The sequence below is a fragment of the Mobula hypostoma genome, chromosome 6, assembly GCF_963921235.1.
Source record: "Mobula hypostoma chromosome 6, sMobHyp1.1, whole genome shotgun sequence".
Classification (NCBI taxonomy): domain Eukaryota; kingdom Metazoa; phylum Chordata; class Chondrichthyes; order Myliobatiformes; family Myliobatidae; genus Mobula; species Mobula hypostoma.
The window spans coordinates 8,954,517-8,977,304 of record NC_086102.1 but is presented as its reverse complement, the minus strand read 5'-3'; the positions used below and the strand labels follow the sequence as shown (position 1 = coordinate 8,977,304).

At 41.6% G+C, this 22,788-nt stretch overlaps 1 protein-coding gene across 4 annotated transcripts in view; it reads left to right on the top strand.

Moving 5' to 3' along the window:
• usp25 (ubiquitin specific peptidase 25) overlaps positions 1 to 22,788 on the top strand; it is a 243,587-nt gene that overhangs the window by 34,531 nt on the left and 186,268 nt on the right. For all 4 annotated transcript variants that reach the window (XM_063050256.1, XM_063050258.1, XM_063050257.1 and 1 more), the window contains exon 3: positions 9,524 to 9,665. In XM_063050256.1, the coding sequence (XP_062906326.1) occupies positions 9,524 to 9,665 (142 nt within the window). The remainder of the gene's footprint in view (positions 1 to 9,523; positions 9,666 to 22,788) is intronic.

Here is a 22,788-nt window from a genome sequence, read left to right as displayed (position 1 = left end):
TGGAGCTTGTTCCGCCTATTCTTACTTGAATTGTCCTTTCCTTAAGGAAATCTTTGATCCAATTAAACATTCTACCTCTAATTCCCGCATCATAGAGTTTAATTAATAAGCCATCCTTTCATAGTGAGTCATATGCTCTTTCAATATCTAGAAATACACTTACCATTATTTCTCTATTTTGAAATGCTTTTTTAATATCATGATCTAAAAGGGCAACAGATTCCATTGTTGATCTTCCAGTTCTAAAACTATTTTGATAGGCAGCAAAATGTCCCTTATTCTCCAAAAAATAAACAAGTCTGTTGGTGACCATTCGTTCCATAGTTTTACAAAGTACTGACGTTAAAGCTATAGGCCGATACGAACTAGGACTAGACACGTCCTTACCTGGCTTTAGAACTGGAACTACCACCGCATGCTTCCCATTCTACTGGTAATTTTCCTTCTTTCCACTCTGAATTTAACATTGCTAAAATTTCTATTAATAGAGTCATGTAAATGCTTAAGCAATTCATAACACAGTCCATCCCTACCAGGAGAAATGTTTGAACCTGATTGGACAGCTTCCTGCAATTCCTGAAGGGAGAAAAACAAATTTATGAAGCTATTATTATCCAAACTCCTGTCCAATTTCCTACTTTCCTTTAACATAATTTCCTTTCTCAAATCACCTAACTCTCCAGAACTGTGTAACGCTTTGGAACACCTCTACAAACATATCAGCCTTTTCCTTATTGGTTACAGCTTCAATATCTCCTTCCAGCAAAGCTGGGATAGATGGTTTCCTATACATCCCTGACATTGTGAATGATCATCCATAGCTGCTTTATAGGTGTCTCAGGGCCCAGGGTTCCACAAAATCTTCTCCAACTACCCCTCTTTGCATTTTTAATTACTCTCCTTGCTACTACTCTTTCCTTTTTATACTCCATAACTTTATCTAACACTAGGTACTTAATTTTCTGTAAGCTCTATTTCTGTTTCTTACTGCTATATCACAATTTTTATTCCACCATAGAGCTAATGCTGGAGCCTTAAGTACATTCTGTAGCGGAATAGTCAACTGAGCAACTTTATCAATTATAGAAGAGAGGGATTCAATCCAATCATCTATGGAGCCCTCACTATTAATCTCTTCTACTATATCCACAGCTTTCTCCTGGTACTTATCCCAGTGGGCCAAAGAAAAATTATACCTAGCAGACCTCTCCTCAACTTCTACTATCAGATTTCTACTAAATCTACATAATGTAGGATAGTGATCACTTCCTAGTGTGTATCTGTCCATAACATCCCATTCCCCAACCCTAACTAAGTTTGAGGAAGTGATAAGTCTAAGTGACTACAAGTATTCTTTACAATATTAAATCTTGTAGGCCTTCCGTCATTTAGCAGTACCATGTTGTATTTACCTAGAAACTCCTCTATTACCACTCCATTACTATCACTACCCCAGATAGAATTATGGGCATTGAAATCTCCAACCCAGATTACTGAGGATCTTACCTTACTCATAATTTCATCCAAATCTGGTAACATCATATTACCTGGATTATAAAAGTTAATCAAAGTTATTTGACCACGAGAGCTCCAAACCTCCACAGCCACAATTTCAAGGTTAGATTTAAAATCAAGTCTTCTAAACTGGAGTCCTGCTTTTATGAAAGCTGCACACCCTCCACCAGATTTACCTGTTCTTTCAGCACTCAAACTATCAAATCCAGGGATCACAAAATCTAAATGAGGCTTTAACCATGCCCTCTGTATACAGATCAAATCAGACTTGTCTTTAAAAGTTCCAACAAATTTTTAATTCTTGACCATTTGCAGATAAACTTCTTGCATTCCATTGTAATATTAAAAACATCCAAATACTAATTATTGGCTTCTTCATCCACATAAAGCTCCTCTGTACTCTCTGATCCCAACAACTGGGAAGTATTCAGTGATTGTTTGTCTGTTGTATACTCATGTAATTTTTCCGGTGAAATCTGTTTTATATCAAGGAATCTCTCTGCAGCTCCAACAACTACTTTTATCATATCCGACCTCTTGGCTGTAGTTTTAGCCCCAACCAGTACATCAACAACAAGCGCCAAAAAAGACTCTTTAGTCATCAACAACACGCCTGAAGGAACTATAGTTGGAGAACTTGGAATGAACTGACTCCTCATCATTCCAATCTTTTCTTTACTTATCCTTTGCTCTCTATCAACTTTCTTTACTGCTTCAGCATATGATTTTTTTGTTGGATACTAACATCCTGAATCTGCTTTGCCTTACTAAAATACTCACATCCTCTGAATGCTACTATATGTTCCCCTCCACAGTTACTGCATTTAGGCACCGCTGCCTTATATGCTTTAATATCATGATCCTCTGCATATTTCATACATCTTCTGTTACCTCGACATGAACCAGCAACATGTCCAAATCTCTGGCAATTATAACAGTGTAAGAGAAGCCTAATGTATTCTCTATAACTTGACAAGACATGCACCCAAGATAGACTCTAGTTGGAAGAACAACACCTGCAAAAACCAGAAGAACAGGGGAATCCCAATTACCACCTTCTCTCGATTTTAATCATTTGGCTTCAATCACTCAACCACCTTTAATATTGTCCAAAATTTCCTTTTCAGTTATGCCAGACCAAATACCATTCACTACCCCCTTAACTCCCTTCCTTTCTTTCAGAGTAATACACTCCACTTTCACAACCAATTTTCCCACCATTTTAACACTGTTATATTGGTCAATATCTTTGCAACAAATTTTCAGCAATCCATTAGACAAAATCTTGGCCTGGAATCCTTTACCTATTTGGTTCTATAATGCTGCAGCCACTTTCAAAGGATTAAGGGCTCTAAATCCTCCTTCTCCTTCCTTCTGACCTTGAATTTTATACAGAACTATAAATTCCTCCAATTCACCCATTTTCCTCAATTTGTTGTCCCCCATTACTTCAGGTCTTTCACTTGATGCACCCCTTTTTTAGCTACCCTTACTTCTGGAGTATTCCACAGTCTCCCACCCTCCCCCTTCAATCTCAACCCCCCCCCACTCCCTTTTGCAGCCATAGGCTACAAACTAACCCTTTCCAAACTACTAGGCTCCTCCATACCAAAGTCCCCACCCACTCAATCAACAGCCCCAACTGCCAGTCTCAGCTCTGGCCCCATTCCCAGTCCAACATCCAATCCTGTTCAGCAAGCCCACTGAATGTCTCAACCATGTTGCATGCTTTTATGCATTGAGTTGCTGCCATATGATTGGTTGATTAGATATTTGGATTAATGAGCAGGTGTACAGGTGTCCCTAATAAGGAGACCACCGAATGTATATGTTGCCATATACTACCTAGAGTTTCATTTTCTTGCAGGATGGTACTCAAGACAAGTATTTATTTATTTATTGGGCTAGCGCAGAATTGACTCTTTGGTCTTTTTTATTGATTGTGTTTGCGCAAAGTAACCCAGAGGCTTTTTTTCCTGTCACAAAGCAATTACTTTTAAAAAGGATCAAATGAAGAGACAATGTTTTAGAAACAGCTTCTTCTCCTACAAAGTACCCAGGACATCTTTAAGGAACGGTGTCTCAGAAAGGCCGCGTCCGTTATTAAAGACCTCCAGCACCCAGGGCATGCCCTTTTCTCACTGTTACCATCAGGTAGGAGATACAGAAGCCTGAAGGCACACACTCAGCGATTCAGCAACAGCTTCTTTCCCTCTGCCGTCGGATTCCTAAATGGACTTTGAAGCTTTGGGCACTACCTCACTTTTTAAAAAATATACAGTATTCCTGTTTTTTGCACATTTTTTAATAATCTGCAATTTTAATATTTTTAAAATAATAATAAATCAATATATGTAATTGATTTACTTGTTTATTATGTTTTATTTATTATTTTTTTCTCTCTCTCTGCTAGATTATGTATTGCATTGAACTGCTGCTACTAAGTTAACAAATTTCACATCACATGCTGGTGATAATAAACCTGATTCTGATTCCTCTGCCATCCCCGATTTAACCCTAGCTAGCCACAAGACAATATACAATGACCAATTAACCTACCAACCGGTACATCTTTGGACTGTGGGAACACCCCCGAGGTCACAGGGAGAACGTACAAACTCCTTATAGGCAGTGGCAGGAATTGAACCTGGTTGCTGGTACTGTAAGATGTTGTGATACCCCTTCACTATTGTGCTGCTCCTGCATCTTAATATATGTGGCTATAATAGCTCAATTTAAATTTTACCAGAAATAATGTAGACTAAATGGCACAAAGATGCTCATGCCAAAACATCGACCGTTTACTCTTTTCCTTAGAAGCTGCCTGACTTACTGTTCCTCCAGCGTTTTATGTGTGTTGGTGAAACTAAATGACATTTTTCCTCCTCTTTTGATTAAAAAATGGACAGCATTGTAACCATGAACACAAGAGGTACTGTAGATAGTGGAAATCTAGAGTAACATGCACAAAATGCTAGAGTCCTTTGAAGGGACTCAGCCCAAACATCGACCGTTTATTCCTTTCCATAGATGCTACCTGACCTGCTGAGTTCTTCCAGCATTCTCTGTGTTACAACTTTGTAGCCATTGTCATTGATATCCATCTTATTATTGATTAAAAATCATCTGTTAATTTAAGACAAGAAGCAACTGAGTCTGCATTTTAGATGTTCATGAAATGCTGCAGTTTGGAGTTTGTGGCAAGCAATAGCACACTTCAGAGTTCACATCGAGCTCTTTGTTTGTAAGGCAGTAGAGACAGCGGCAGTGCATTTATTGGGAAATTTTGGCCAAGTATTGATCACTCCACGTTCAGCTCAGCATTATTTTTATCAATTGTGTTTGTGCAAGGTAACAGGCATTTTTTATGTCATAAAGGGATTACTTTCAAAAAGGATTAAAGGAAGGCATTGTTTTAGGAATAGCTTCTTCCCCCCCGTCATCAGATTTTTGAACAGACAATGAACCAACCTATAAATATTACCTCTCTAATTTTGCTCTTTTTTCTCTCTTTTTCATTTATTTTGTATATTTTTTGAAATTTATAGTACTGTACAAAAGTCTTAGGCACACATATAGCGCTAGGGTGCAGGCGATTTTAGCATAATACTGTAGTAATTTTTTAAAAACATTTCATGACATAGTGTTTATTAAAAGTATTCACTACCCCCTCCCCGGAATTTTTTTTCATATTTTATTGTTTTGCAACATTGAATCACAGTGGACTTGATTTGTCTTTTTTGACACTGATTAACAGCAAAAGACTCTTTTTCGTGTTGAAGTGAAAGCAGGTTTCTATAGAGTCATCTAAATTAATTACAAATATAAAACAAAAATAATTGATTGCATATGTATTCAGCCCCTTTAATATGACACACCAAATTATCACTGCTACAGCCAAATTGGATTTTGAAGTCACATAATAGAGATCAAATGGAGGGTCAAGGTGGTTCTATTGATGTAATAAAAGTACATCTGTATCTGGAAGGCCAACTGCTGGGTGAGTCAGTATCCTGGAAAAACTACACCATGAAGACAAAAGAACACTCCAAGCAATTCTGTGAAAAGGGTATTGAAAAGCACAAGTCAGGAGATGGATACAAGAAAATTTCCAAGTCACTGAATATCCCTTGGAGTAGAGTTAAGTCAGTCATCAAGAAATGGAAGGAATATGGCACAGCTGTAAATCTGCCTAGAGCAGGCCATCCTCAAAAACTGAGTGACCGTGCAGGAAGGGGACTAGTGGAGGAGGCCACGGAGAGATTTATGACAATTCTGGAGGAGTTACAAGCTTCAGTGGCTGAGATGGGAGAGACTGCATGCAGCAACTATTGCCAGGGTGCTTCACCAGTCACAGCTTTGTGGGAGAGTGGCAAAAAGAAAGCCACTGTTGGAAAAAAAAACACATGAAATCTTGGCTAGAGTTTGCCAGAAGACATGTGGGAGACAGTGAAGTCAGCTGGAAAAAGGTTCTATGGTCTGATGAAATCAAAATTGAGCTCTTTGGCCGTCAGACTAAATGCTGCATTTGGCATAAGCCAAGCAATGCACATCATCAAAAACACACCATCCCTACCGTGAAGCATCATGGTGGCTGCATCATGCTGTGGGGATGCTTCACTGCAGCAGGCCCTGGAAGACTTGTGAAGGTAGAGGGTAAAATGAATGCCGCAAAATACAGGGAAATTCTGGAAGAAAATCTGATGCAGTCCGCAAGAGAATTGTGACCTGGCAGAATACTTGTTTTCCAACAAGACAATGACCCCAATCAGAAAGCCAAAGCTACACAGGAATGGCTTAAAAACAGCAAATTTAATGTCCTGGAATGTCTAAGTCAGAGTCCAGGCCTCAATCCAATTGGGAGTTTGTGGCTAGACTTGAAAAGGGTTGTTCATTCATGACCCCCATACAATCTGACAGAGCTTGACCAGTTTTGTAAGAAAAAGAATGGGGAAATATTGCAGTGTCCAGATGTGCAGCAGAACCAATAGAGACCTATCCACACAGACTCAAAGCTGTAATTGCTGCCAAAGGTGCATCTACTAAATACTGACTTGAAAGGGTGAATACTTATGCAATCAACTATTTTGTGTTTTATATTTGTAATTAATTTAAATCATTTTGTACAGATCTGTTTTCACTTTGACACGAAAGAATCTTTTTCTGTTGATCAGTGCCAAAGCCAAATTAAATCCACTGTGATTGTAAAACAATAAAACACGAAAATTTCCAAGGGGGTGAATATATTTTATAGGCATTGTATGTGAGTGATGATACAGCTGATTCTGATATAGGTCTCTATTGTGCTCTGATAGTGGGAAGGGGGTTCACGGTTGAGAAAAGGGGAAGGGGGTTGGGGGATGGGAGGAAGCATGAAGTACCAGAGAGACATTCTGTGATGATCAGCAAACCAGTTGTTTGGATCAAATGACATTACTTGGTGTCTCAGGGCTGGGTGTGCCTGCACCCATGCCACCCACCCCTACCTTGACACTCCTCTGCCACCTGTCCCACATGCTTCTCACGGTACTCCACCCTTGCCATTCCCAACTTCCTTTGCTCCCGCCAGAGTCACAAACTTGCTTTTCACCCCACGTTGATAAAATATATCACTGTGTAAAAGTCTTAAGCCACCATAGTTACATAAATGTGCCTGAGACTTTTGCACAGTACTGTATGTTATTTTTTACGAATTGCACTGTAATGCAGCTACTGAAGAACATATTTCACAACATATGTCAGTGATATTAAACCTGATTGTGATTGAAAATGGAAAGCAGCAGTATTTAGATGGAGGAAATTCAGACTCAGGTGCTTGCACACACCTTCAAAGGAAGAGAATTGAGGCACATGAGATTTTGCAGACGTTGGAAATCCAGACCAACACACACTAAATGTTGAAGGAACTCAGCAGTTCAGGCAACTTCTATGGGGGGGAATGAACAGTTGATGCTTCACGCCGAGACCTTTCATCAGGACTGGAAAGGAAGAGAGAGAAAGCCAGAATAGGAAGGCGTATAAGCTGGCAGGTTGTGTAAAGACATGTGTTGGGGGAGGTGGGTGTGTGGGGGTGGAGGGATGAAGTGAAAAGCAGGGAGGTAACCTACAAGAATCTTTTTCAATGTCCACAGCACCACCAACCTTCGTGTCAGTTGTTCATTTCCCTCCATAGATAACGCATAATCTAGATAGAGTTCCTCCGGCAAGTTTTTTGCTCCAGATTCCAGCGTCTGCAGATTTTTATGTCTCCATTTAATAAGATGCAGTTGCAGCTGACCCAAGGTTGGCTGTCGGACAGGTAGTCATAGCAGGACAATAGCTGAATGTCAGAGAGATGTGGATTCCTTATGTAACTCAGATGGTATCGAGAAGGGTGGATTCAGCCAGTTCCATCATGGATGCAGCTCTCCCTGTCGCCGAGGAGATCCACAGCAAGCGATGTCTCTGGAAAGCAGTACATCATCAGGAACCCTTACCATCTAGGCCATGCCCTCTTCTCACTGATGCCATTAGGTGAGATGTACAGCAGCTTGAACACCCACATTTCAAGGTTCAACTCCAGCTTCTTCCCCACTGCTATCAGGTTCTTGAACTGACTTTAAAAAAAAAAACCCTAACTCTGCCTTTCCATCCCTCATGCTGCCTGGATTAAAGAATATTTCTTATGAGGATAGCTTGAGCAAGTTAGGGCTTTTCTCTTTGGAGAGAAGGAGGATGTGACTTGATAGAGGAGTACAAAATGATAAGAGGCATAGATAGAGTGGATAGTCAGAGACAGTCTAGGGCAGAAATGGCTAATACGAGGGGGTGTAATTTTAATTTGACTGGAGGATAGTGTAGGGATGATGTCACAGGTAGGTTTTTCACACAGAGTGGTGGGTGTGTGGTAGAGAAGGTTACATTCAGGCAGCCATTCTCAAACTCTGGTGCATGGACCCTTTGCTTAATGTTATTGGTCCATGGCTGGGAACCCCTACATTATGGGTATTTAAGAGACTTTTAGGTAGGGACATAGATGAGAAAGAAATGGAGTGCTATTGGGAGGCAAGGGTTAGATTGATCCTAGAGTATGTTAAAAGGGCTGAAGGACCTGTACTGTGTTGTTATGTTCTACATCCTCTCTCAGACTCAACTTATGCCAATGTCATTGTGTTATTTTTTTGTATCGTGTAATTATGTTGAATTGACTGTATTTCTTACAAACTTCACATACACAAGGAGCAAAATCTTTACGTTTCCGTCTAAGAGTGCAATGTGCAATTTATAGTAATTTGTAATAAATAGTTTGTACAACAAGATAGTCAATATAGCATAGAAATACAATTGTATCAGCATGAATTAATCAGTCTGATGGCCTGATGGAAGAAGCTGTCCCGGAACCTGTTGGTCCTGGCTTCTATACTGTGGTTGGAATGGCTAAAAAAGATGATTCTTGATTTTGAATGGCCAAGTCAGAGTTCAGAGCTTAACACAATTGAGAGGCTGTGACATGACCTGAAGAGGGCTGTTCGTGTAAGGTATCCCAGAGATATTGATGAACTGAAAGTGTTTTATATGGAGGAATGGTCTAAAATTCCTACTCACCGTTCTGCAAGTCTGATCAGCAGCTACAGGAAACATTTGGTGGAGGTTATTGCTGCAAAGGGAGCTTCTACCTGTTTTTAAATACAAGGGTTCACATACTTTTTCTAGCCTGGACTGTGAATGATTAAACAATATGTTCAATAAAGACACGAAAGGTACAATTGTTGTGTGTTATTAGTTTAGGGAGATTGTGTTTGTCTATAGTTGTGACTTGGATGAAGATCAGACCACACTTTATGAGTAATTAATACAGAAAACCAGGTAATTGCAAAAGATTCACAAATGTTTTCTTGCAACTGTATCTCCACCCTGCCACCCAATGTTTAATATACATATGACAAATAATTCTAAATCTCTGCTCTTTAATATTTAAAGTATTCTGTCCTTTCAATGCATGCATTCTTACCTGTCATCTTTCTTGCAGGCCAGCAATGGAGACCTTGCTGAAGCTGTGGCATTTCTGACTGAGAAGAATGCCAAAGCGCCACAACAGGAGGAAGCCTACTACCACACGGGACAGACAGGCAATGATCGCTACATCAGTGTGGGAAGCCAGGCTGACACGAGTAAGTGACAGTGTTTGCAGAATGCTAGCCTTAACAGCAAAAAATCATTTAAAGCGCAAGCTGACGCAGGAAAGAAACACGGATGGTAGTTTGCCTCCCAGGTGCCAAGGTCTGGAATGTTTCTGATCATGTCCACAACATTCTGAAGTGAGAAGGTGAACAGCCAGAGGTTGTGGTACATATTGGTACCAATGACATAGGTAAGAAGAGGGAAGAGATTCTGAAAGCAAACTACAGGGAGTTAGGAAGGAAGCTGAGATACAGGACCACAAGGGTAGTAATCTCGGGATTGCTACCTGTGCCAGGTGACAGTGAGTATAGGAATAGAATGAGGTGAAAGATAAATGCATGGTTGAGGGATTGGAGCAGGGCGCAGAGATTCAGATTTCTGGATCATTGGGACCTCTTTTGGGGCAGGTGTGACCTGTACAAAAAGGACGGGTTGTACTTGAATCCGAGGGGGTGGGGGGGCAATATCCTGGCTGGAAGGTTTGCTAAGGCTATTGGGAAAAGTTTAAACTAGAATGGCTTGAGGGTGGGAATCAAACTGAAGAGATGGAGGAAGGGGCGGTTGGCTCACAACTAGAGAAAGCTTGTAGGCGTTGTGATAGGCAGGTGATAGAGGTGTGATGCACTCAGACTGATGGTTTGATATGTGTCTATTTTGATGCAAAGAGTATCATGAACAAAGCGGATGAGCTTAGAGCGTAGATCAGTACTTGGGGCTATGATGTTGTGGCCATTACAGAGATTTGAATGGCTCAGGGACAGGAATGGCTACTTAAGAGCGCCAGGCATTAAATGTTTCAGAGAGGACAGGGAGGGAGGCAAAAGAGGTGGGGGTGTGGCACTGCTGATCAGAGATAGTGTCATGGCTGCAATAAAGGAAGAAGTTATGGAGGGATTGTCTACTGAATCTCTGTGAGTGGAATTAGGAACAGGAAGGGGTCAATAACTCTACTGGGTGTTTTTTATAGTCCACCCAATTGTCATGGACATCGAGGAGCAGATAGGGAGTCAGATTCTGGAACGGTGCAATAGTAACAGAGTTGTCATGATGGGAGATTTTAATTTCCCCAGTGTTGATTGGCATCTCCCCAAAGCCAGGGGTTAAGATGGGGTGGAGTTTGTTAGGTAGGTAGGTTTGTTAGGAAGGTTTCCTGACACAATATGTTGATAAATCTACAAGAGGAGAGGCTGTACTTCATCCGGATATGGGGAAGTGAACCTGGTCAGGTGTCAGGTCTCTCAGTGGGAGAGCATTTTGGAGATAGTGATCACAATTCTATCTCCTTTACCATAGCATTGGAGAGGATAGGAGCAGACAAGTTAGGAAAACGTTTAATTGGAATAAGAGGAAATATAAAGCTATTAGGCAGGAACTTGGAAGCATAAATTGGGAACAGGTGTTCTCAGGGAAATATACGGCAGAAATATGGCAGATGTTCAGGGGATATTTGTGCGGTTCCAATGAGACAGGGAAAGGATGGTAGGGTACAGGAACCATGGTGTACAAAGGCTGTTGAAAATCTAGTCAAGAAGAAAAGAAAAGCTTGCGAAAGGTTCAAAAAATCTGATAATGACAGAGATCTAGAAAATTATAAAGCTAGTAGGAAGGAGCTTAAGAATGCAGTTAGGAGAGTCAGAAGGGACCATGAGAAAGCCTTGGAGGACAGGATTAAGGAAAACCCCAAGGCATTGTACAAGTATGTGAAGAGCAAGAGGATAAAACGTGAGAGAATAGGAGCAATCAAGTATGACAGTGGAAAAGTGTGTATGGAACTGGAGGAGGCAGCGGAGCTACTTAATGAATACTTTGCTCCAGTATTCACTACAGAAAAGGATCTTGGTGATTGTAGGGAAGATATACAGCGGACGGAAAAGCTTAATCAGACGAGATGTACCCCAAGCTACTATGGGAGGCGAGGGAAGAGATTGCTGAGTCTCTGGCAATGATCTTTGCATCATCAATGGGGATGGGAGAGGTTCCGGAGGATTGGAGGGTTGCAGATGATATTCCCTTATTCAAGAAAGGGAGTAGAGATAGCCCAGGAAATTATAGACCAGTGAGTTTTACTTCAGTAGTTGGTAAATTGATGGAGAAGATCCTAAGAGTCAAGATTTATGAACATTTGGAGAGGTGTAATATGATTAGGAATAGTCAGCATGGTTTTGTCAAAGGCAGGTCATGCCTAAGAGCCTGATTGAATTTTTTGAAGATGTGACTAAACGCATTGATGAAGGTAGAGCAGTAGATGTAGTGTATATGGATTTCCACAAGGCATTTGCGAAAGTACCGCATGCAAAACTTATTGAGAAAGTAAGGAGGCATGGAATCCTAAGGGACCTTGCTTTGTGGATCCAGAATTGGCTTGCCCACAGGAAGCAAAGAGTGGTTGTAGACGGGTCATATTCTGCATGGAGGTCAGTGACCAGTGGTGTGCCTCAGGGATCTGTTCTGGGACCCCTTCTCTTTGTGATTTTTATAAATGACCTGGATGAGAAAGTGGAGGGATGGGGTACTAAATTTGCTGATGACACAAAGGTTGGGGGTGTTGTGAATAGTGTGGAGGGTGTCAGAGGTTACAGCGGGACATCGATGGGATGCAAAACTGGGCTGAGAAGTGGCAGATGGAGTTCAACCCAGATAAGTATGAGTTGGTTCATTTTGGTTGGTCAAATATAATGGCAGAATATGGTATTAATGGTAGGATTCTTGGCAGTGTGGGGGATCAGAGGGATCTTTGGGTCGGAGTTCATAGGACAGTCATAGCTGCTGCGCAGGTTGACTGTGTGGTTAAGAAGGCATACAGTCTTGTATTGGCCTTCATCAAACACGGGATTGAGTTCAAGAGCCGCGAGGTAATGTTACAGCTATGTAGGACCCTGGTCAGACCCCACTTGGAGTACTGTGCTCAGTTCTGGTCACCTCACTACAGGAAGGATGTGAAAACTATAGAAAGGGTGCAGGGGAGATTTACAAGGATGTTGCCTGGATTGGGGAGCATAACTTATGAGAATAGGTTGAGTGAATTTAGCTTTTTGTCTTTGGAGCAATGGAGGATGAGAGATGATCTGATATAGGTGTACAGGATGACAAGAGGCATTGATCGTATGGATAGTCAGAGGCTTTTTCCTAGGGCTGAAATGGCTAACAGGAGAGCTCACAGTTTGAAGATGCTTGGAAGTAGGTACAGAGGAGATGTCGGGGGTAAGTTTTTATGCAGAGAGTGGTGAGTGCGTGGAATGGGCTGCCGGCGATGGTAGTGGCGGTGGATACGATTGGGTCTTTTAAGAGATTCCTGGATAGATACATGGAGCTTAGAGAAATAGAGGGCTATAGATAAGCCTAGGTAATTTCTAAAGTAAGTGTGTGTTCGGCTAGCATTATGGGCCAAAGTGCCTGTATTGTGCTGTAGGTTTTCTGTGTTTTTCTATGAAGTGTTTCCAAGTATGCTGATACATATTCACCAATACAGATGACTGGCTCCTGTATTTGCCTTACTTATGGTCCTGCACTGTAGTCTAGATTGATGACATATTCCATATTACTTCATGATACGGCAACAGGCTTTTTGACCCACTGAGTTCCTGCCTGCTTACAGAACAATCTAATTCTCCCACTATTTACTCCTGCTATCTAGTAAGAATAATAATTGGTAAATTAATGCAAATGTTGCACCATAGAATTTTTACTCACAAGCATAAGAGATATTATATTTTATTTTATTTAAAGATACAGCGCAGAACAGGCCCTTCCAGCCTAATGAGCCGCACTGCCCAACGATCCACCTATTTAACCCCAGCGTAATCTCAATCTTTTTAGGAATTGGAGGCTAGGTTATTTTGCTCGTTGAATGGCATGTTGTTAAGTGCATCATTGGATGTTTTTCTATGAAGGACTTCACTGAGTCAGGTGGATTTTTTGTTACCATTTCAATAAATTTATTATTAATCTCATCTGGAAAACTAAAACTGAAGTTGGGCTCTTCATTTCATCTAAGAGTATCAGTCTTTTGACATCTGTTAGAGCGAAGAAGTATTGAACTCTGGTAAAACAGAGGCCTGAGGAGAATCTACGTAGTGTAATGCTTAGCTCATCGCTTTACAGTACCAGTGACCAGGGTTCAATTCCTGCCGTTGTCTGTAAGGAGTTTGTACGTTCTCTCTTTGACAGCATTAGCTTCCTCTGGGTGTTTCGGTTTCCTTCTACATTCCAAAGATGTACAATTTGATAGGTTGATGGGTCATTATAATTTGTCCCATAATTTGTCTAGGATCAAGTTGGGAGGTGCTGAGTGGTGCAACTCAAAGGGCCTCTATCATGCTGTATCTCAATAAACAAAAAATAAAAAATTGAAGTTTGTAATGTACTTAAGGTATGTGTCAAATGATTAACCGCAAACAACAGGAATTCTGCAGATGCTGGAAATTCAAGCAACACACATCAAAGTTGTTGGTGAACGCAGCAGGCCAAGCAGCATCTATAGGAAGAGACGCAGTCGACGTTTCAGGCCGAGACCCTTCGTCAGGACTAACTGAAGGAAGAGTGAGTAAGGGATTTGAAAGCTGGAGGGGGAGGGGGAGATGCAAAAAGATAGGAGAAGACAGATTATTCTCCGTAACTTCCGCCACCTCCAACGGGATCCCACCACTAAGCACATCTTTCCCTCCCCCCCCTCTCTCTGCATTCCGCAGGGATCGCTCCCTACACAACTCCCTTGTCCATTCGTCCCCCCCATCCCTCCCCACTGATCTCCCTCCTGGCACTTATCCGTGTAAGCGGAACAAGTGCTACACATGCCCTTACACTTCCTCCCTTACCACCATTCAGGGCCCCAAACAGTCCTTCCAGGTGAGGCATCACTTCACCTGTGAGTCGACTGGGGTGATATACTGCGTCCGGTGCTCCCGATGTGGCCTTTTATATATTGGCGAGACCCGACGCAGACTGGGAGACCGCTTTGCTGAACATCTACGCTCTGTCCGCCAGAGAAAGCAGGATCTCCCAGTGGCCACACATTTTAATTCCACATCCCATTCCCATTCTGACATGTCTATCCACAGCCTCCTCTACTGTAAAGATGAAGCCACACTCAGGTTGGAGGAACAACACCTTATATTCCGTCTGGGTAGCCTCCAACCTGATGGCATGAACATTGACTTCTCTAACTTCCGCTAGGCCCCACCTCCCCCTCGTACCCCATCTGTTACTCATTTTTATGCATACATTCTTTCTCTCACTCTCCTTTTTCTCCCTCTGTCCCTCTGAATATACCTCTTGCCCATCCTCTGGGTCACCCCCCCCCCCGTCTTTCTTCCCGGACCTCCTGTCCCATGATCCTCTCGTATCCCCTTTTGCCTATCACCTGTCCAGCTCACGGCTCTATCCCTTCCCCTCCTGTCTTCTCCTATCATTTTGCATCTCCCCCTCCCCCTCCAGCTTTCAAATCCCTTACTCACTCTTCCTTCAGTTAGTCCTGACGAAGGGTCTCGGCCTGAAACGTCGACTGCGTCTCTTCCTATAGATGCTGCTTGGCCTGCTGCGTTCACCAGCAACTTTGATGTGTGTTGTTAAATGATTAACTTAGTTTGCTTGAATGATGCAATGGGGGTTAAAAAGCCTATACTTATTCCTTTTAAGAGCTAGGAAGTTAAGTTAAGACAAATGAAAAGGAAGCATATTTCAGTGATCTAAGTAAATGGTCATGCAGGCTCAAGAGGTTTAGATGGATTTCCTATATTTCCAAATCTCAGTGAGTTTGTGGCTAATAAGTCAATGTATTGCAATTAACCCCACTGCATGCTTCCTATCAAATTAAATAACTTGATCCTTTGAAAAGTTCTGAGTACTTTAAATAAGCTCTGGAAAGTACTGGTAATTACATTCAGGCCTGCTGAAAAATCTCATCCCAAAACGTCATCCTGTTTATTCCTTTCCGTAAATGCTGCCTGATCTGCTGAGTTCCTCCTGGATTTTGTGTGTGTTTATCACATTCAGATTGGAGTGGGATACCAAACTTTGGGTTTAATTTTGCTATTTTCTGCTGCTCCAGAATCAGAATCAGGTTTATTATCACTGACATATGTAGTGAAATTTGTTGATTTGTGGCACCAGTGGAGTGCAATGCACAAAAATACAATAAATTACCATAAGAAATATGTATTAAAATAATCAAGTTAAATGAGTGGTGCAAAAAGAGATCAAAAGTAGTAAGGTAGTGTTCATGGGCTCATTGTCTGTTTGGAAATTTGCTAGCAAATGGGAAGAAGCTCTTCCTAAAACGTTGAGTAAGTGTCTTCAGGCTCCTGTACCTCCCTCCTGATAGTAGTAATGAGAAGAAGGCACCTATTTGAGGCATTGCCTTTTGAAATGTCTTCAATGCTGGAGAGTGCTATGCTCATGATGGAACTCGTGTCTAGTTTCAATATACTAGATGCTCCTGTACAGGTTAATGGTAAAGCTCCATGGCATAAAAAAGGTTGGGAAACCCTGCTGTAGTATCTAGTTTCGGCTGCATGAGCTCTGTATCTTTGTGACAGAGATGTGCTTGTTCAGCACAGTATTCAGACATGGCAAAGTGAGTTTGATGATAAAAGCTATAACCTTGAAATGAAAGGGTGTTGAGGTAATCTACTTATTTTAAACGTAAAATTGGTGAGCAAGGTCTAGGTGAAAGGCCTAGGTAGTGTGCACGTGGAGAGGATGCTGCCAATAGTAGGGAAAGTTCATAACCAGAGGGAACATCCTCAGAATACAAAGACATCCCATTAGAACTGAGATGGGGAGGAATTTCTTAAGCCAGAGGGTGGTGAATTTGTGGAATTCATTGCCACAAGTATCGGTATATTTAAAAATGTTGGTTGATAGGTTCTTGTTTAGCCAAAGGCTACAGAGAGAAGGTCGAAGAATGGAGTTGAGAGGGATAATAAATCGGCCATGATTGAATGGGGGAGAAGACTCAACAGGCCGAATGGCCTAATTCTGCTCCTGTGTGTTTGCTGTGAATGCCCACAAGAAATTGAATCTCAGGGTAGTATACGATGACATATATGTACTTTGATAATAAACATGCTTTGAACTTTGATGTCTTAAGATCTTAAATCTATGCGGGGATCAGATCAAGACTGAGGTGCTGGTTTGTTTTATAGACTGTGCACCGTTAGTCTATAAAAAGTATATATTCTGCAGCATGCTTGGTAACGTTTATATTTTTTTTGGATACAATCACGAAGAAGGCTCTTTTAGTTCATTAGCAAAGAAGGTTACATATTTCTTTAGTTATGTGGCAGAGAGCATTCTGACTGGCTACACCACGGCCTGGTAAGGAGTTTCCAACACACAGAATCGCAAGACACTGCAGAGGATTGTAAAGTCAGTCAGCTTCTTCATAGGCACAACCCTCCCCGCCATTGAGGATATCTTTAAGAGGTGTTCTTTAAGAAGGTAGTATCCATCATCAATGACCTTCACTATCCAGGACAGCCTCTCTTCTTGTCACTACCTTCAGGGAGGAGATATGGGTGCCTGAAGACCCACTCTCAATGATTTAGGATCAGCTTTTCCTCCATTACCAGATTTCTGAATTGTCCATGAACACTACCTCATTATTGCTTTATTTGAGCTATTTGTTTTCTGTAATTTATAGATTTTTATGTCTTTGCATTGTACTGCTGCTGCAAACACTGTTTCTCTTCATCTCTTGTTCTCTTTATTTATTGCTATTTATTTATATTTGCATTTGCACAGTTCGTTGTCTTCTGCACTCTGGTTGAACGCCCTAATTGGGCAGTCTTTTATTGATCCAGGGATAGAATTGTTGAGTATACAAACAGGAAAATGAATCTCAGGGTTGTTAAGGTGACATGTATGTAATTTTGTATTAAAATTTACTTTGAACTGGGGGCTTTGCTATTGCTTGCATGGTGGGTGGTAGGAGGGTTGATTTTTTTTGCTTGAGCAAATGGGGGAAGGGGAGGGTTGATACTTTTGTTGCTCCTTGTGGGAGGGGGGCTTTAGGGTTCTAACATTTTTCTGTCTCTCATTTTTGTTTTTTTTTTGTTTTATGGATGTCTGAATTCTCTTGATATTAAATTGAACCATTTGAGCCATTTGAACTTTGTACTGTATTTTGGTAACAATATATCTGATTCTGTATCAAACACTCATCAGAGCTGTAGTGAGGACACATTCTTCCACTTTTTCCTTCAGAAGATTGTTACTTTTCTGTGAGACAATCTTAATTGTTATGAAAGTAATCTAGTTTTCATAGCTCTCTAGGCTCAGGAATGACTTGACATCTTTGATCTGAAAGCAGCCTTGTACCTTAGCAAAGTCTAGCTTGATTGTCTGCGTTCTGCTTCTGTGCCCCACCCTCAAATTCAGTGAATTATAAACCTTTGGGAATTATATTTCACTTGAACATACTCATTTCAAGGCTGACTTGAACTAAACTGTCTGTTTCTGTTTAACCAAGATGTATGTTGAGAAGTATTTGCAATATCTTTAGCCTGCAGAATGATCCAGGAGTAGCCTGTTTTGCTTGTGTGTGTACTGTGACCAGCACAGAGTTCCACAGCTAATGTTTCACTGACACTAATACTTCACTTTTATCACCTGCGTTTGTTGACCTACATTGGTTTCAATGACCTGGATTGAAATTTTCCCCTTGTTGTCGTGCCTCTGTGGCCTTATTTATAGCTTATTTATTTATTTATTTATTTGTTTGTTTGTTTATTATTTCTTTTTATATTTGCACAGTTTATTGTTTTTTGCACACTGGTTGAACGCTGTCTTTCATTGATTCTGTTATGGTTATTATTCTATTATGGATTTATTGAGTGTGCCTGCAAGAAAATGAATCTCTGGGTTGTACGTGAGACGTATATGTACTTTATTTTGCATCTTGAAAAGCAGCATGACACTTTGGAGTGACAGAGCATGAGAGGTGATTTAAGAGAGGTATACACAATGATAAGAGGCATTGAGAGAGTGACTTTTTCCCAGGGCAGAAATGGCTAATACAAGGAGGCATAATTTAAAGGAGATTGCAAGAAAGTATAGGGGTAAGTTCTTTGTATGCATGGAATGCCCTGTCCAGGGTGATCATAGAGGCCAATACAATAAAGGCATTAAAAAACTCTTAGATAGCAAGTATAAGGCTGTGTAGGAGGGAGGAAGGGGTTACCTTGAGTAGGTTAAAAGGTTGGCACAACTTTGTGGGCCAAAGGGCCTGTACTGTGCTGTAATGTTCCATGTTTTATGATTCCTCAATATAGCTATAATTATGTACTCCTTCCCTAACTACAATGGGTTTGTAATTCCCACCTGAAACCTGTCCCATCTCCCTCTTCTAGACCTTCTACATAACCTACCTTGACATAATTTTCGATTACTTCTACCATTTTGTGGTATGGAGTGAAACTAGTTTGTTTATGCTTCTGAAAAGAAGCAGGAGATATTGTATGATGTAAATCTATGTGGTGACGCTGGTTGCATCACTGTCTGATTATAGAGAGGCCACTGCACAGGAATGGAAAAAGCTGCAGAAGGTTGTAAACTCGGCCAGCGCCATCACGGCACTTCCCACCATCGAGGACATCTTCAAAGGGTGGCATCAATCGTTAAGGACACCCACCACTTAGGAGATGCCCTCTTCGCATTGCTACTATCAGCAAGGAGGTGTAGGAGCCTGCAGATGCACACTCAACATTTTAGGAACAGCATCTTCCCTTCCACCATCAGATTTCTGAACATTCCATTCACAATGTCTCACTATTTTGCTGTCTTTGCAATACTTATTTATTTCTTATTATAATAGTATTTTTATGCTTTGCCCAGTACTGTTGCAAAACAGAACAATTCACGCCAAATATTAGTAATTCTAAAAGTGTTTCTGATTCTGTAAGTTGCTATATTGAAGGGAGATGATGGGGTAAAGTGCTGAAGAAGGAGGAATCTGATAGGAGAGGACACTGTATCATGGGAAAAAGAGATGAGGAGGGAAGCAGAGGGAGGTGATGGACAGGTGAGAGGAGGAGAAAGGGTCCGAGGGGAGCTTGAATGGGGATCGGAGAAAGGGGAGAGAGACTATTTGCCAGGAGTTGGAGAATTGGATATTCATGCCATCAGCTTGGAGGATACCCAGATGGAATATGTGGTGTTGTTCCTCTAACCTGAGAATAATCTCACCTTTGCAGTAGAGGAAACCATTGACTGACATATCACAATGGGAAGTGTGTGGCCACTGGGAAATTCTGCCTATCAGAAACATAGAAAACCTACAGCATTGTGCCGAACATGTACTTACTTTAGAAATTACCTAAGATTATTCAGAGTCCTCTATTTCTCTAAGTGCCATGTACCTGTTCAGGAGTCTCTTAAAAGACCCTACCATATCTGCCTCCACCACTGTTGCCGGCAGCCCATTCCACACACTCACCACTCTCTGCATAAAAAAACTTACCCCTGACATCTCCTATACCTGCTTCCAAGCACCTTAAAACTGTGCCCTCTCATGTTAGCCATTTCAGCCCTGGGAAAAAGCCTCTGACTATCCACATGATCAATGCCTCTCATCATCTTATACACCTCTATCAGGTCACCTCTCATCCTCGCCGCTCCAAGGAGAAAAGGCCAAGGTCACTCAACCTATTCTCATAAGGCATGCTCCCCAATCCAGTTAACATCCTTGTAAATCTCCTCTGCATCCTTTCCATAGTTTCCACATCCTTCCTTGAATGAGATGACCAGAACTGAGCACAGTACTCCAAATAGGGTCCAACCAGGGTCCAATATAGCTGTAACATTACCTCTCAGCTCTTAAACTCAATCCCACGTTTGATGAGGGCCAATGCACTGTATGCCTCCTTAACCAGAGTCAACCTGCGCAGCAGCTTTGAGTGTCCTATGATCCCTCTGATCCTCCACACTGCCAAAAGTCTATTAATACTATACTCTGCCATCATATTTGACCTACCAAAATGAACCACCTCACATTTACTTGGCACTCCATCTGCCACTTCTCAGCCAGATTTTGTATCCTATCAATGTCCCTCTGTAACCTCTGACACCCCTCCACACTATCGACAACACCCCCAACCTTTGGTGTGTCATCAGCAAATTTACTAATCCATCACCCCACTTCCTCATCCAGGTCATTTATAGAAATCACGAAGAGTTGGGGTCCAAGAACTGATCCCTGAGGCACACCACTGGTCACCGACCTCCATGCAGAATATGACCCATCTACAACCACTCTTTGCCCTCTGTGAGCAAGCCAGTTCTGGATCCACAAAGCTTGGATGCCATGCCTCCTTACTTCTCAATAAGCCTTGCATGGGGTACCTTATCAAATGCCTTGATGAAATCTATATACACTACATCTACTGAAGTTTTAAGGGTATTGGGGACGTAAGAAATGATTCTTGGACTCTTGTAACTAACGGGTTAAAATTGCATACCAAAGTCTTTATTCTGTTCTGAGTAATCCTGCTTAAGGCAGATTTCAGACACCCTACAGGTGTCTCCTGACCACGTTATGCTCTGGCGGTTGGGGTCTGCCTATCGGTCACACGCATCCTGACTTGTTGTTTCCCATGTATTGAATTGAGTACCCTCATTGTTTAGCAGAAGGGAGGACACTCACAAAGACAGGAATGAATATCTGTCTGTAATTAAAACTTCGATTTAGTGGACTCCCTTATCTAAGTAATTAAGATTTGCTCTAACTGACTTGGTGGGAATATCTGTTGAACTGATTGCTCTTTGTCTCGCTGGTTGTATAAATTGTAATGCCTCTGAATGTTAGATAGAAGCTCGTCATGAGCCGCCAGAGAGAGAGAATTTCTGTCTCTTTGATGTTTGGCTCCGAGTTTCTCGCCGGCTGAGTTCGAACAAATAAGCGGTGAAAAGATAAAGTAAAGAAATGTGTGTGGTGTGATTATTGGTCCGGCAAATTTCAGTTTACACTAGCTTCATCAATGTGTTTAGTCACATCCGCAAAAAATTCTATCAGGCTCGTAAGGCGCGACCTGCCTTTGACAAAGCTATGCTGACTGTTCCTAATCATATTATGCCTCTTCAAATGTTCATAAGTCCTGACTCTCAGGATCTTTTCCACCAGTTAAGATGAAGTAAGACTCAATGGTCTATAATTTCCTGGGCTATCTCTACTCCCTTTCTTGAAAAAGGGAACAACATCTGCAACCCTCAAAACCTTCAGAACCTCTCCCATCCTCATTGATGATGCACAGATCATTGCCACAGACTCAGCAGTCTCCTCCCTCACCTCCCACAGTAGCCTGGGGTACATCTCATCTGGTCCCGGAGACTTATCCAACTTGGTGCTTTCCAAAAGCTCCAGCACATCGTCTTTCTTAATGTCTGTATGCTCAAGCTTTTCAATCAGCTGTAAGTCATCCCTACAATCACCAAGATCCTTCTCCGCAGTGAACTCTGAAGCAAAGTATTCATTAAGTACCTCTGCTAACTCCTCTGGTTCCATACACACTGTTCCACTGTCACACTTGATTGGTCCTATTCTCTCACGTCTTATCCTCTTGCTCTTCACATACCTGTAGAATGCCTTGGGGGGGGGGGGGTGTCTGCCAAGGCCTTCTCATGGCCCCTTCTGGCTCTCCCAATTTCAGTTTTAAGCTCCTTCCTGCTAGCCTTATAATCTTCTAGATATCTATCATTACTAGTTTTTTTAATCTTTTGTAAGCTTTTCTTTTCTTCTTGACTAGATTTTCGACAGCCTTTGTACACCATGGTTCATGTACCCTACCATTCTTTCCCTGTCTCATTGGAACGTAGCTATGCAGAATGCGAGAGCAGAGGTGCTGGATGTACTCCACGTCCAGCAGCATTTGTGGAGGGAAAGAATTGAAACCCTGCATTGGGACTTAAAACTTCTTATTTTCAACTTTAAAAAAAATTCTGTTGATAGATCCTTGACTCCTTGACCTGAAAGGTTGAGTTGAATCTCTCCCAGAATGTTACTTAACCTGCCCTGTATTTCTGTTGTGATTTCAGTTCTCTGCTTGTAACTGTGCGATGATATAGGCAAGTGAATGACATTGGTCAAACCTGCAATGTAAACTACTATGCTCACTTGTTCAG